Source organism: Argiope bruennichi, chromosome 5 (genome assembly GCF_947563725.1).
Source record: "Argiope bruennichi chromosome 5, qqArgBrue1.1, whole genome shotgun sequence".
In the NCBI taxonomy this organism is placed as follows: Eukaryota; Metazoa; Arthropoda; class Arachnida; order Araneae; family Araneidae; genus Argiope; species Argiope bruennichi.
This window is the reverse complement of record NC_079155.1, coordinates 29,838,675-29,854,963: the sequence shown is the minus strand read 5'-3', so window position 1 is coordinate 29,854,963 and position 16,289 is coordinate 29,838,675. Positions and strand designations below refer to the sequence as shown.

The following is a 16,289-nucleotide window of genomic DNA, read 5'->3' as shown; positions in this document are numbered from 1 at the left end:
GAAGAATAATCCAGCTGTTTTTTTTTTTTTAATTTGGTTATGTTTTTCTATAAAATTGTCGTTTTTCAGCATATCTTTGCTGTTATATCAAAATGTCGTGTGTCAAAAATCACAGAAATGAAACGATACGAAACTTTCATGTAATAATAACATCGTATCACGAGTACGTAAATAAGAAGTCGTAGAATAATTAAGCGGACACTTTTGTTTTTCCTGAGAAGGTGTAGCAATGGGGTAATGCTCACCATGATAAAGTTTTAATGCATTTTAGCAATATGAAGTCCTTTCTGAAGCAGTATTGGGACTATTTGGGGCCGAACCTATTAAATTTGAACCGCAGTTAGATGACGAGGGAGACATATGAGCTTGCAACCCTTCTTCAAATGTTCATCCCACTAGAAGGGCATTTAATTCTAATTGATTTAACGCGCGTCAGACTTGCATAAATGGCATTTTTTTTTAAAAATCATTTTTTGGTATTCGAATCCTTCCGCCTGAAAGTTAGAAGATTCCTAATCAGGATATGGCCCATCTTGATGAATGAAAATACCTTTTGGGGGTGCTGGTCCGTGGCCAGTGATGTTGACCCTTAGGATTCCTTGTCAGTCCCTATATCGATATTGTGACAACTATCATTCATATCTCCCCGGATACCTTGGAAGAGCGTGGGTAGTTCTCTTTCCTTTATTCTTTCATTCATTCATTCATTCTGCACTCAGGCGTATTATGGTTGTCTAAACGCATTTTTATCCTGTTCTATTTATGAGTTAGAATGCACACCTGCGTTTTTATTAACTCGTCAGTTAAAGTAACTCTAAAATACTACTACCATTGACAGTTGTTTTCGGACAAAGGTTGTAAATATACTTAATGGGATATTAACCACCTGTCAACCACCGCATCTGCGCTATACATACGACTGTAAAGATGCACAATTCTACCCTAAATGTGTTAAAAGATAATTCAACATTTCTTCATTTTTTCGTTCGTGACGCTAATTCAAAGCTCGTTTAAATAATTTATGTCTTGGTAAAACGAATGTGTGATCTGCTTAACAATGTTGCCCGTTATTTAGTAGTAATTGCTTATTTTTAACTAGGGATAAAGGAGTTGTCATTGGCCGGAGTCAAATGACTGCCTCGTTTCATTCCTTGTTACCATAAAACACCCATTTTTCATCATCACTTGAAAAATTTCTTCAAAAATATCTTCTAAATCGTGTGTGAAAGTAATGCGATGCACGTTGCAATGAGATTCACGACTCAGTCTGCGGTGACAAATCAAGTGACACTCGAAATCCCAGCCATTAATCACTTTTATGAAACAAGGAAAGTATTCATGGATGGCATGAAGAAGACACTAACTTCCCGGTGCTTTGAGCCTCAACGTTTCCGTCTTTTTTTTTTTTTTTTTTTTTTTTTTTGTACGGTTATAATATGATAAATGCACGTTTTGAGAAAGCTGACAGAACTATAATTAGTATAAAACAACTGGGATTAAGTATCATTACATTGATTCTTTTTCCTAATTGCATGTCGGCATATTTGTCAAAATTTATAGCTGAAAATAGATCTAAACCAGCTGGGGGTGGTCGTTCCGAAAATTTCACACATATTCCCTGATAAGAATATTGCCCCTTCCTCTGTGTAAAATTTATGGATTGTGGACTAGGTCTTGAAAGACGACGAGTGCTCAGATTTTTATTTTCAAAGTCCAGTTCAAGAGCGTTTTGTACTTCAGTTGTATAGAATCAAGTATACATTTCAGATACATAATTGCAATTTCAAAAACGAGATCAGGTACCAAATTGCATTTATTTAAGATACTATATTTTTGAGTAATGTTTACATGCATGCGAATGTACACATATCCGTAGATGATCAGCCCTTGAAGGATTTGATTCAAAATTTGATATATATCTGTACTTTAAATGATAGAAAGCACTGAATTTTGGATTTGAAATTTGATATGGATCTACAATTTAGATGATAGAATGCATTGAATTTTGGATTTGAAATTTGATATGGATCTACAATTTAGATGATAGAATGCATTGAATTTTGGATTTGAAATTTGATATGGATCTACAATTTAGATGATAGAATGCATTGAATTTTGGATTTGAAATTTGATATGGATCTACAATTTAGATGATAGAATGCATTGAATTTTGGATTTGAAATTTGATATGGATCTACAATTTAGATGATAGAATGCATTGAATTTTGGATTTGAAATTTGATATGGATCTATATTTTAGGTGACAGAAAGCACTGAATTTTGGATTTGAAATTTGATATGGATCTATATTTTAGATGATAGAAATCATTGAATTTTGGATTTGAAATTTGATATGGATCTATATTTTAGATGATAGAAATCACTGAATTTTGGATTTGAAATTTCATATGGATCTATATTTTAGACGATAGAAATCACTGAATTTTGGATTTGAAATTTCATATGGATCTATATTTTAGGTGATAGAATGCACTGAGTTTTGGATTCGAAATCTGATATGGATCTATACTTTAGACAATTGAATTCACTAAATTTTGGATTCGAAATTTAATGTGGATCTATACTTTAGACAATTGAATTCACTAAATTTTGGATTCGAAATTTAATGTGGATCTATACTTTAGACAATTGAATTCACTAAATTTTGGATTCGAAATTTAATGTGGATCTATACTTTAAGTGTAGATCCACATTTATCACCTTTAAGTATACATCCACATCAAGCACTGAATTTATCTACCTTACTCTTTAAGTATTGTAGTTTTATCGTGTTCACTTTTACTCAGCAACCAAACAAACTTCCACCGAATGGATCGCTTTCAAAATTTGATACAAATCTATAAATTTTATGAAGAGATTACTTATCAAATTTCCTTTGTCTACTTTAAAGCGTGTTTGAAATATCAAGCTCCATAATGATTCCAAAAATGTATTTTTCGGCTTCATGGAGATTTGAAACGCTGAGATTTATCACAATTTTGAGTTCGAATTTTTTTTTTTTTTATGGTTACAATACCTCATATTTGTACACTTCACAAGGGAGAAATTAAAAAGGAATAGAATTCAATTTTTCGTATATCACAAATTTCGTATTTTGTATATTATTCGGATAATTGTCTGACTTCAAGAAAAACTACAGAGACTAATGACAAAACCTGGTTTTCGCAATCGAAGAACTACGAGTTAGAGACCTGATTCTATTAAAGTTTAGAATTAGTTTAATTATATTTATACTTCGTTTTGTTGCAGCAAGAGGACTATTTTGGGGGAGTATAATTTGAACCATGGTCAGATGATGAGGGTGGCATCTGAGTAGATACTCCCTCTCTCCCAAAACTTCTTATTCATACCAGAAAAGAACTGAAATTCTTCGGTGAAATCCAATTTTGAATCTAGACTTCTCTTGTGTCAAGACTGACTTTACCACCAGGTCATCGTGTCTCTTTTACTTTCATTACAACAAAGATAGGCCGTGTTAAATCTGTCGAATTCGAATGTCTTCCTACGGGCGTGGGGAGGAATTTAGAGAATGGAGTGTCGATTCAGATATCTTCTTTGCCATCTGATTGCGGTTAAAAATTAAAAAGTGTGTCCAAAAAAAATAACCAATTCATGGCTTTAAAACAAGATGATCGAATTAAACGCGGCCTCCTTGCATAGGGATAGCGCATCTTCCCCGTGATCTGGGCATCTCGGGTTCGAATCCCGATTCGGACATGGTTGTTCTTCATCTGTGTTCTATCTGTGAGGTGTGTGAATGTGCGCCCTTGTAAAAAGGGGTTGTGCAAGCGAATGTGTGAGTTTCATCTTCATATGAGCTAGAAGTCTGACTTCTGCCCTCGGGTGCCCAGGGGTCTTTACCTTCAAAAGCTACTGCACCCCCTTTCCGTGGTAAAGAAGACACGACATCATCAAATTAAATTAAATTAGCCTAATCTAGAGCTGATTAAATTTTAGATTTGGTAACTTCTTTGCGTGGTCATGGGAAGTATGCTTCCACCAAATTCATCAATTTTTGTGTGAACTTATAAAGATTGGCATTAGTTCCAACAAATATAGATGCTCCAGTTCCTCATCTCACACGAAATGGTGTATCTTGTTCCTTAATTATCAATTAATCGAATCAGTTAATTTCTAAGTTAATGAATCCCTTTTCTTAAGGCAATCTCAATCCTAAAAATATTTTAATAAACCATGACTAAAAAAAAAAAAACTGCCTCTTATAGGCTTTAATATTATGCATGAAATTCGTGATGAAAAATTGACGAATAGAGATTCTATAAATTTTTTTCTATATGAATAATCCTAAATTATTGGGGGAGAAAGCATCTTTATATGAAATATTTCAGTGAACTATGAAAAAAAAATCTTGGGGTAATTGAAAATGAATTTTATCAGCGTTATATAGTTTCCCAATTTAGAAAGATCATTAAAAAAAATGGAAGACAGTTTTTTTTTTTTTTTGTTTATTTTCAGAATATCATCATGTTCTACAGTAGTCATTAAACAATTTTTTTCCCAAAAATTTGAATAACTTTTTTAAGACTTTCAATTTGGAATCATTTACAATCATTCTATATTTAACTATAACGCGAAAAATTGGGCAATTTATTTCTGTGAAGACTTACATGAACGAAAATTATGACACATGAGAATTAAACATCTAAGATTTAGCAGACAACTTTCAAATTAGTAAAAACTAACTATTCGATTAGTTATAGAAAGCAGTAAACCTCTTCAAGCAGAATATTCGAACTTTTATTCAATGTCCCCCCCATTTTATTTTGATGTTTACACTACGTATCTGGAAAAAAAAATCAAGTTTAATGATAAAATCTATAAGTACAGCCTTCATCTGATCTTCAATGACCAACAAAACAAATTTTGACTTAACTAAACTGAGGTTTTTCAAACTAGCCGCATCTAATTTACCAATAACAATTGCATTATTTCCGTAAACATACGAATAATGGTTCTATATTTTGGAACCTTCAATGTTATCTACGAACATATTTATTGAAAAATCAACCATGAGTGATTCGAGATAAGATACTTCCGCCATTTACACCGTCTCCATTTTTTTTTAAAAAAAAAGAGTCAAGATTAACATCTTTAAAATTAGTGTTAATTTCCTTCGTCATCAATTTTCTTGTTTACTTCAAAATTTGACATTTAACACTTCAAATCATTATTAACAACCAACTATCAAACATGAAAAGGAATTTGTATATAGATCACCAAACAGATTTGCTAATTTGACAATTGTGACTTAAAACCATTTGCTAATTTGACAATTTTGACTGAAAATCATTTGCTAATTTGACAATTGTGACTGAAAACCATTTGCTAATTTGACAATTGTGACTAAAAACCATTTGCTAATTTGACAATTGTGACTTAAAGCCATTTGCTAATTTGACAATTGTGACTTAAAGCATTTGCTAATTTGACAATTGTGACTTAAAGCCATTTGCTAGTTTGACAATTGTGACTTAAAACCATTTGCTAATTTGACAATTGTGACTTAAAGCCATTTGCTAATTTGACAATTGTGACTTAAAACCATTTGCTAATTTGACACAAACGAATCAATATTATTGATGGGATACATTCATGAATTCCATATTACTTCATATTATATAATAAATTATTCGAAATACATGAAATATAAAATTTATACTCAGAAAAACCAGGAGAATATTGTGAGAAATAATCGAGAACACTAACTTTTTATCAGTAAAAAAAAATCCAAAAACGAAAATTGAAGTTTCACGATGCCAATTATATCCCCCCCCCCAAAAAAAAAAATGTAACTTTTCTACTTACCTTGCACGTAACAGGCTTAAAGAACAAATAATGGAGCTTGTGGAAGTTTTGTTTTCTCTTTTTCTGAATACAGTTGCAACTAAAGTAAAGAAAAGTTTGAAAATATCTACAAAGCTCGGGAAATGGTTTCTTCTTCTTCTAGAGTGTTTTAACCGTAGCGTATGGTTTGAGTTCGTTAAGGCTTTCCCAATGCATGCATGCTATAGACACTGTTCCCAATTACTCCTTCTTTTTAAATATCTCATCTAATCTTATTTAATTTATTCCCGTTTATCATTAATTAATATTTCTTAATGTGTTCTTCTATTTATGGTTCATTTATGATGCATAAATAGGAACATTAAGATTACCTTAGTGAAAAAAATAGCTTTAAAAAAAATCTTAGCTTTGTTTAATTTCTGGCTTGGTTGGTAATCTCACGTCAGAAAAATTAAAATAACTGCTGTAACTATTGGAGCTAGGCGAGGATCGAACTCGTAACCGTGTGGTTTGCAGCCGCGTAACATAACTACTAGACAAAAGTGATCACTCCTTTTCAGAGGCTATTGTCTCGCTTATAAAGCTTCACTAAGCTGCTTTTATTACATTCAAAGGATGTAATAATTATCCACCTGATTTCATAAATTAGGAATTGATAATTATCTATCATATTTGATGTAACGTAATAAATTTAGATGACGTCACAGTCAACGGATAAAAATTATATCAGGCATGTAAGATGTATTTAATTGGTCTGTGAGGTTGCATTTTTTAAATTTTCTGCAGAGTAAGCAAAGGATTAAAAATTTAAACTGTCGTGATACATTTTACGTGTATGACTTGATCATGAGTTAATTTTGTTTATTTCTATAATATGCATTAGATAAAACATTTGACTTATCTTACCTTTCTTTCAAACTTATAATATCTTAATTATATCAAAATTATAAAAATTGTGCTATGTTATAATGTGACACGAAGAATATTTTTACAATAAAGTAAAATAGAGTAAAAAAGAGTTTCATAAAAGTTCGTTTCAAATTCAGAGAAGCAGATTTTAATCAAAAAATTTTTGATTCGTTAATAGGGAAAGAAATTATATCTAAATTTACGATTTATTAAAACACTCCAATTGATCCATTGCTCTGATATAAGAAATTGAATATTTAGTTTATTATTCTGTCCTAATGTGAGGATACAGCTTTTCATTTGAAAAATATTAACAGATTATTATCTCTTTGCACACAAAAAGAGTTTAGTTGTATAATCATTCATTATATAAAAGGATTCATTATGTTAATTTGCAATGTAAAAAATGCAATTCCGAAAAATTAATATGCAATTTTTTATGACTCAGCATTTTTTTTTTTTAAACTGTTGAAATCAAATAACATTCAAATTGCCACCATCTAAAGTTTTGCCTGAAGGAAAACTCCGAGGGAAAAAGGTTAAAAAGCTCTTTAATTTTAAGACGCTTACTTTTTTATTTATTTATTTATTTTAACCACCGAGGGGGGCACCTCGAAATGAGTATGAGATACTTCCGGCATGGTGGTTGGATCTCGCCACCCTGGAGGGTACACAAATAGGTGGAGGATCTGACTCCTCCCAGCGATGACGGGACGTACTTCCTTCGGGGAGGGTTGTACCATGGCCGGTGATGACCCTTAGGACTCAACCACAGTTCCCACCAGCGTTGCTGTTGCGGCGGTCCGGTCATTCAGTTTTATGGTTTAAATCCGTGTGCCTTCATGGCAGGTCGGAGTGTCAGATGGCTGACTTATTTATTTATTTTACTTTCTCGTACAGGAAGTATACACAGAAAAAGTACTGTAATCGTCAAAGAATTCTAACTAAAGATTTTGTCAAATCTTTTGAGTTTCAGATCTTTCAGAGTCCAAAGAACACATTTTTGGAATTATGTTTCTCTGTCTAACTCAATACTACTTTGAGCTTGAAGAATGAAGTTTGGTATGTGGATTCTACTTTAAATTTACCGATATCTATCATATTTTGAATGAAAGCCATTTAGAAGAAGTCTGTCTGACTGTTCGAATAAAAATGAGCACAATAGTTACAAAACGTAAAGAGTTAGATAAATGAAATTTGATAGAGACTTAACATCTAATTGTAAATATTATCGAATTCGGAACTATCTTCAAAGGACTGTAGGAAAGGACGTCAAAGGATTAGATGTCTGTCGGTCTGTACTTTCACAAGCATGAAAATACTTTACTCAAAACCTCAATTACTAAAGTATATGAAATTCGTTATGTAATTTTGTGATTGCAAATGTAATACTGAGTCAAATTTTGGTTTTAAATCTGTCAAAAGAAAATTCAAAATACACATTCGGTTTTCTTTTATTTTTATAGGAACCACATCACAGCGATTAATAGCCAAAGACTCTAATAGACTTTAAACTACTGTAACTCTTTTAAAAGATATTATTTTAGATTTAAACCATTTTCCATTATATGGTATTCTCGCCAAATTTCTAGTAGAAATATGTGTTGTGATATTATTCATTTATGCGAGTGATAAATCGTGAACATGATTTGTATCATTTATTATAGATCCAGATATTGCACAATGTAATCAGTACAAAACTTCATTGAAAACATTCTTTATCTCATGGGGATTCTTTAAATTTTGTTTGAATATTATTTATTTATTTATTGCACATATTAAAGGCAATTCAAATTGAAACCGTACATTGCATTACTGAATTTATCTAAATAATCATGTATATAGCGTATTTAAAATGAAAAAGATTTTGAATCAAATCATTTAATTCGGTTTTAAATGTCAGTCATCGATATTCTTTGTAATGAAACTCTTTGCCAAAAATGAAATGAAATGTCAAGGATGTCTTTTTATAAATTATTGAAACACGTAATACGTCATTCAAAGATAATGTTCTGTTCATACTTATTTCTACGCATGGTCAGCTTTAATAGATATGTATGTGCGCGTGCGCGCTTGCATGTATGTGTATTTGTGAGTGTGTGTGTGCATGCTTGTATGTGTACTTGTGTGTGTGTGTGTGTGTGTGTGTGTGCGTGTGTATGTGCATGCTTGTATGTGTGTGTGTGTGTGTGTGTGTGTGTGTCTGCATGCCTGTATGTGTACGTGAGCACTGATATAAAAAAAGAAATGTGTGTATGTGCATGCTTTTGTGTGTGTGTGTGTGTGTGTGTGTGTGTGTCTGCATGCCTGTATGTGTACGTGAGCACTGATATAAAAAAAGAAATGTGTGTATGTTATGTGCATGCCTTTGTGTGTGTGTGTGTGTGTGTGTGTGTGTGTGTGTGTGTGTGTGTGTGTGTGTGTGCATGCCTGTATATTTACTTGTGTGATGAATGCCTGTATGTGTACTTGAGCACTGATATAAAAAAAAGAAGTGTGTGTATATGCATACTTGTATGTGTGTGTTCATGCCTGTATACTTGTGAGTGTGTGTGTGTGCATGCTTATGAGTGTATCTGTACTTGTGTTTGTGTGAGAGTGTTGCGAAAATCTTCAAAAAATTTTTTAAAAAATATATTTTTTTTCTTCTTAAATTTTTATTTTCTTTATTTCTTTTTCGTAAAAAAGATTCTTTTAATTTATTTTGAAGTCACTCATTTCAATTCAAAATTGCTTATTTTAAAGGCCGCCAAAGGCAGCGACATATTTTAGTGAAAACAATTTATTGATGAGTTTTGATATTAAATAACAAACACAGAAAATTCTTATAAATACATATTTTAATACCATCCATTGCAGTTTGAAATTTACAGGATCAATTATAACAAAGTACACTCATACATAATTTTATAAAGCCAAGGAACAAATACTCAAATTTCATATTAATTCATTCGTACAATTAAAACAACGTATCGTTTTTTTAAAAAAAACTTTTTGTACCATTTTAACTATAAACATTGTGAATCTAGACAAAAAAAATTCTATTTAATTTTTCGAAAAGAGGAGTCAAAATTAATTTTTTTTAGTTTTATTAAGAACAGACAGCACTGGTATAAAAGAAGAAAAAATCGTAGAAATGAAATAGAAACTTATTGTGTGCAAAATTTATTCCTATGTTTATTGGTTTTTTTTTTTTTTCAATATATCTTTCAAATTTCTGAGCAATATCTTGAAAGAAGAAAGAATATTACGTATCTTTGTTCTTTAAAAAGTATTATAAAGAATTCGCCCTCTAAATGTTGCCCTGTCGTTAATCCTCAAACTATTTAGAAATAGATATATACTTATATTTAGGTTAAGCACTTTGGAAGTATAATATAAATGAAATAAGAAATAGGTTTTATTTGAATCAATAAAAGCAATAGTGGCTAAAACTGATCGAGTTATAAAGCTTTGATTTTCCTTAACACAGACCAATCAATGGCGGCCTAGAGCAAACTTCAGTCATCGATTGGCCAATCTTCCTTGGAATAGCAATGAAATAGTCTAAAATCATTTAAAATAGTGATATTGAAAACTTCATATCGCGACCCATTTCGGTCACGGAAAGATGAAATCGTTTTCGTTTAAAATGAAATTCGTTTAAAATGTTACTGTGCCAAGAATATTTTATTAAATTTTACTAATGAGACCGGGGATTGTATGTGTGTACATATATATTAGATCATTTTTTCAATTGGAAGTATGCATTGCAAAAATACAGGTTTAGAAATTAGCAGCAGGGCTACGATTAGATTGGATATCCTATATAATCGTGCATACAATCCCGAAATGCGGTGAGGAATATAATATATGTAGAAATTTTTTCAAAGCAAATTTTAAAGGATACAGAAAATGTTAATGGCATTAATTTTCATCATAAAGAATTGACAAACATAACTTTACAATTATTTTTTTTTAATTTTAATTTCCATGGTTTAGCAATTATTAATAGTGACTTTTTAAAAATTGTCTACTTTGTAATTTCGTATTTTTTTTTCTCAATTTTGTGATTGTTATTATTATTTATTGTGTTATTTCTATTTTTTTTATCACATTTATATTATTTTTACTATTTTATAATATTTTATCAATTGCTTAATAATTGTAACTTTTATTTTACCTTAACAGTTTTCACTATTGTAATTGCTACAACATTTTTTTTTTCAATTTGAATAATTTTTATACAAAAACTATTTGGTTTCCCCATATTTTATAATTAAATATTTGGTCTTTTATATAAACTTAAGCCGGCTGAAATATAATATTCTTTAAACAATAGAGCCTTTAACGAGACTTTAAACAAGAATTGCCTGAAAAAAAGCTTAAATGCCCACAAAAGTACAGTAGATTATCAATTATAAAAATCAAAATGATGCATTGTCATATAATAAGATTGTCTTGTAGGAATTGAATGCCAAAATGTTAATGATATGATTTTATGCACCCAAATGAATTCCAGGAAAGTTTTATAAATAATGAGTAAATAATCCAATGTTAATCATATGCAAATGACAAATTGAAGTAAAAAAACAAACCATTTTGATGATAATAATAATCCCTACCGATTTGAAGTGACTGCTGCCCCCAAATGGCAAATTTTAGCAATTAGTGCCATAGAAATGAATAAATAATTACATATGTTTAAAATGCATATATTTAAAAACAGTGCTGTGCTGCATCGAATTCCGGTTGGATTCATATATTCCGAAATAAATTATTAACAATTTTGTTTGAGCATATTTCTCATAACTTGCATATAAAATATGTTTGCCAGTACTGCCTTTATATAATTTTTAATCCTTTTTTGATATTAATTTAATTAAAATATAGCAAGAAAATTATGAATGACTAAAATTGTTCGTGAAATAAAACATAATGCCCTCGTTGACCAAGTTTTACTCAATATCGAATGAGTGTGAAAATTCATATAACTTTTTACAGTACCTATTTACACAAAAACTGAAGGCAGAAATGTTAAGGAGTATGACATTAAACAATCCCGAGACATTCAAAATCAACCTTATTTACAAAAATCCATTTCGTAATCACCATTCTTTCTATGTTTGTAAAACAAGAAACACATATGAACAATCAGTTCTGTTGCAGTTTCAAGTCTTCTTCTGACAGCAAGCATTTTCAGCAAGAGATGCATCTTTTCTCGATCGCGCATTCAAAAGATCAAGACAGATTCAAACAATCAAAGTTCAAATATCGGATCAAATAACCTTTAGCCAATGACACACAATTAAACTTCATATCACACTTGTAAAGTCTTGATGAGAGCCAAGAATCACGGAAATTTCTAAAATGGGTGAAAGTCTATGGTCTATCTCAGTTAGAAAGAGTCGACAGTTAGTGGGGATAGTAGTTGGCGAGTTTTACTGTCACCACACTCTCGTTTCGGTCATGTGTGATGGGACATGATTGGGCATGAAGGAAGAAAATGATGTGTTGTCCGGTGGGCGCTGCCTCCCGTTTGGACCGTAACTTCCGTCCGCCATAGTGCTCAGGACATTTTCAGGGCTGGATCTGGAACCCAGGCAGTCGGAGGGAGTGCTGATGTAGGGTGCATCGGCTCCGAGGGTGGCGACACCTGTAGAAAGTAACCTGATATTATGATTTTATTTGAAGATTCGAAATTCTCCTATATCCAAAACTATACCGAGAAAATATGAATTATACAAGGTAGTCACAAATTGTTTCTCCAATTATAAATCATTATTGTTAACCAGTTAATTGTTCCTGACTAGTATATTTGTCATGGAAAAAATAGAACATTTTTGAGTTATGGCGATTTTATTCGTTAGGAGTAATAAGTAGTGACAATTTGCAGTTTGAATTACAATTTTAGTAAAAACTCAATCATATTCATAAATTTCAGGATGTTTAAAATTTTTTTAGGGCAAGTTGAAATCAAAGATTATTAATAATTATTATAAAAAACCGCATATAATATGAATTGTTTTTCTTAAATGTATCTCTGCGCTGTATAAGCCTTCCAGAAGCAATTAGACAACCATAAATTGTTTTATACTATTCAATAAGTGGCTATATACTGGTAATAAAAACCGCGATGAGGATCCTTTTGTATCGTTTTTACATGTTTCCAAGAGATGGTATTTTTTAAGGTTCATATGAAAAAAAGACATGTTAGTTTAAGTAAATAAATTAATGTAATTATTGAAATAAAAAATAAAACAAATCATTTCCTTACAACATAATTTCATGTTATACATACTCTGTGTTTGATGAGTATACTCGTCATCGCTACATTTATTTGCGACAAGATTTAGAAACACAGTTTCCGAAGAGGTCGAAACAGTTAAGTGGTTAATAAAACTATTATAAATTATTTTGATGTTGTTTTGATGAATAGTAAAAGAAGTTTATGGAATTTTTAATAGAACCATTTAATCAGTAAATCCTAAACGTAACAGCATATAGTATACGATTTTTTTTTGATATATATAGTAAAAAATAAAATAAAGTTTTAAGTTTATAAAGTTTTTTAATTACTACTTAGTCAGTAAATTTTAAACTTGGTAACATATGGCATACGATTATTTTAACCTACAGCAAAAACGTTTATAAACTTTTTAACAACACCATTTAGTATTCAAATTTTAAAGTAGATAGTCCGATTCTCGATTTCCGATTCTCGAAAAAACCACACCTTTCAATTGTTAAAATAAACATAGAATCTGTGATCCTAACTTTGTGTGTATCAATTTCTTCAACTGATGTAGTAAATATTTTGTTCTTATGTAATTCCAAAACTTGCATTGAACAATAATTACCAGTTTGAATTTATGGAACCAAAAAACCTTTGTCCCTTCGTTGATGCCGTTTGATAACAATCGAATGTAAAATAATTATTTCTACATTAGTTGCGCTATCTATGGGACCCAAATAAATTTAGAAACCCGACAATTTCATAGTAAAGATTTTACATTCAGTGGTTCTTTCTTAATAGTTTCTTACAATCAGGGAAGGTTTTTAAGACTGCCTTGGAGATAATATGTAGATAAATATTTATTTAGTATAATCATTTTAATTTCACCCAAAATCTGTTCACACTATAGAATTTTTAACCTTAATAATTTGCTTTAATTTCTTTGCCCCAAAAGCATTTCAAACAAATTTAACTATTCTAAACTTCAATTTTACATCCGTGTTTACATCGACATATCACATCGTGGAAACTAAATATTCATTTCAAATATATATACACGTTTACACCAATAAAGCACTCTAGAAATAAATATATTTTTGGACAATAAATATATATCTATTCAATTAAATTCATTAAAAAGATGCATTATTGTCTTTATCCTATGAAATTCCACTGTAAACTTAAGAGTTTCATTACTAAACAATCCCCATTCCATTGCTTTTTATATAAAAAATGCAATACATGCAACTGCAGATACACTTTGCTTTAAGTAACATACAGCTTAATACGTTATTATTATTAAAATATACATTTATTAAATACTATTAAAATATACGTTTATTAAAATATACATTTTATTAAAGTATACAAGTAAGTAAAGTATTTCTACATTATCAGATATATATTTTAATAAAAAAAATTAATTAGACCTAATTAATTCACTAACGTGTTAAAATCCTTTGAAATCTAGTTAGAAAAAATATTGTACTTGAGAAATATATTACTGTTCTGATCCTGATTAGTATTTGAAAGATAGATAAATTGTTTCACTTTATCTGGGCGATTTCCAACTTCCAATTTGTCAAGAATAACCAATCCCAGTTAAAATTTAAAAACTAATTGGTGCAGCAGACAATCTCTGTAAAAATGTATTTACTTACAATTCACATTTCATTAGGTTTCAGAATTATCCGGTTTAAATTTTTACTAAAACACATGTAACATTTCTTTAAAAACTTTTTTAACACGAGAACTACCAAAGATCGACATTGACAAAGATTTCATCAGAAATCGCTTGATCATTTTGGCTGATCCGATAGTTTTGGTATTAATTTAAATTTTGTTTTAGTTATTAGTCTTCATTTTTTTACAGTATTTCTATGAACTTTTCTGAACGGTGACATATATATTGTATATTTTCGCTTAATGATGCTATAATTTTTATATATTGTAATATGAATATTTTGTAAATCTTCCCTTCCGGCTTTCACACGTCTCAAAACATTTTGCTTGGTGAATATAGACCAAGGTAATAGATTTAATAAACCTTGGTAACAGACGGTAAAAGACCAAGGTAAATAGATTAATAAACCTTCGTAATAGATGGTAAAAGACCAAGATAAATAGATTAATAGGCCTTCGTAATAGATGGTAATAGACCACGGTAATATATTAATAGACTTTGGTAAAAAATGGTAATAGACCTTCGTAAAAGATTAATAGACTTTGGTAAAAGATAGTAATAGACCTTGTTAGTAAATAGTAATAAACCAAGGTTATAGATTAATAGAACTTGGTAATAAATGGTAATAGACCAAGAGAATAGATGGTTATAGACCAAAGTAATAGATTAATAGACCTTGGTAATAGATTTAAATAAATAAGAGTAAATTTAAGATAATATACATTTTATTAAAATATACATAAATTAGTTCTACTTTTCAAATGTTAAGATTATTTAAAATAAATAAAAAAAAATCCCTAAAACTCTTTTTAGTAGATTTAAAGAAAAACCAAAAAATATTTACAAAACTCAACCAACAGCTAAAAAAGTGTGTATTTGCACTCTTTTTTAAGTTTTACTGTATTTGCAATCTATATGTCAGAGGACTCATTTAGAACTGACCCTCAAATTTTCTATAATTCGAGCTCAGAAGTCACATCTCAATGAATTAAGTCGTCAACAGCACTTGTTCCCATGACTCTTAGGAAATGACATCAGCATCTCAGTGCCCTCACCACACACTGGAATAATGAAATCTCCCACCTCTCTAAATTGCCTGCTCTTCCATCACATCCTCGTGAAGCTTCGAATCAAAATACCCTCATCCATTACAGCCTCATCCAAAAAGAAACAAGGCTTCATCCTGAAGTGATCGTTCCGCAGTGTATCACATTGTATTGTGCCGTCTTGTGTGAGCCTCTCTTTATCAAAAGTTGCAATTTTGTCCCCACCTTAACAATCGGTGCCCTCAACCTCAAGTCTCATCAGTCACTGCCCAAGCTACCTCCATTTCGCTAAATCGCTTTAATTTTCGATTCGAGGCGACATCGCCGTCCTTGCTTTTAATCACCTACTGTGGTTGTCGAATTGGGTTGGGCAGACCTTCTCGAAATGCGGAGCATTTGGGAAGGATATGATGAGTTAATCTTGACATAATCCATCTGTGTGATTCGAGTAGCGCGTGGATTAATTGTTCACTTTTTAAATTCATTTTGATACGTATTCCTGTTTAGTATAAAATATCTTATTTTTTTCACTAAAATCAGATGACAATATCAACAATTTTACTCTACAGTGCCTTTGTAGTAGCCTTTTGGCAACGCGTTTTTATTTTTA

The 16,289-nt window shown here is 30.7% G+C and overlaps 1 protein-coding gene across 1 annotated transcript in view; it reads right to left on the bottom strand.

Moving 5' to 3' along the window:
- Positions 1-9,865: 9,865 nt before the first annotated feature.
- LOC129969462 (LIM/homeobox protein Lhx1-like) overlaps positions 9,866-16,289 on the bottom strand; it is a 160,560-nt gene continuing 154,136 nt past the window's right edge. Inside the window, exon 6 of the mRNA XM_056084040.1 lies at positions 9,866-12,370. Coding sequence (XP_055940015.1) covers positions 12,162-12,370 — 209 coding nt within the window. The 3' untranslated portion in view covers positions 9,866-12,161. The remainder of the gene's footprint in view (positions 12,371-16,289) is intronic.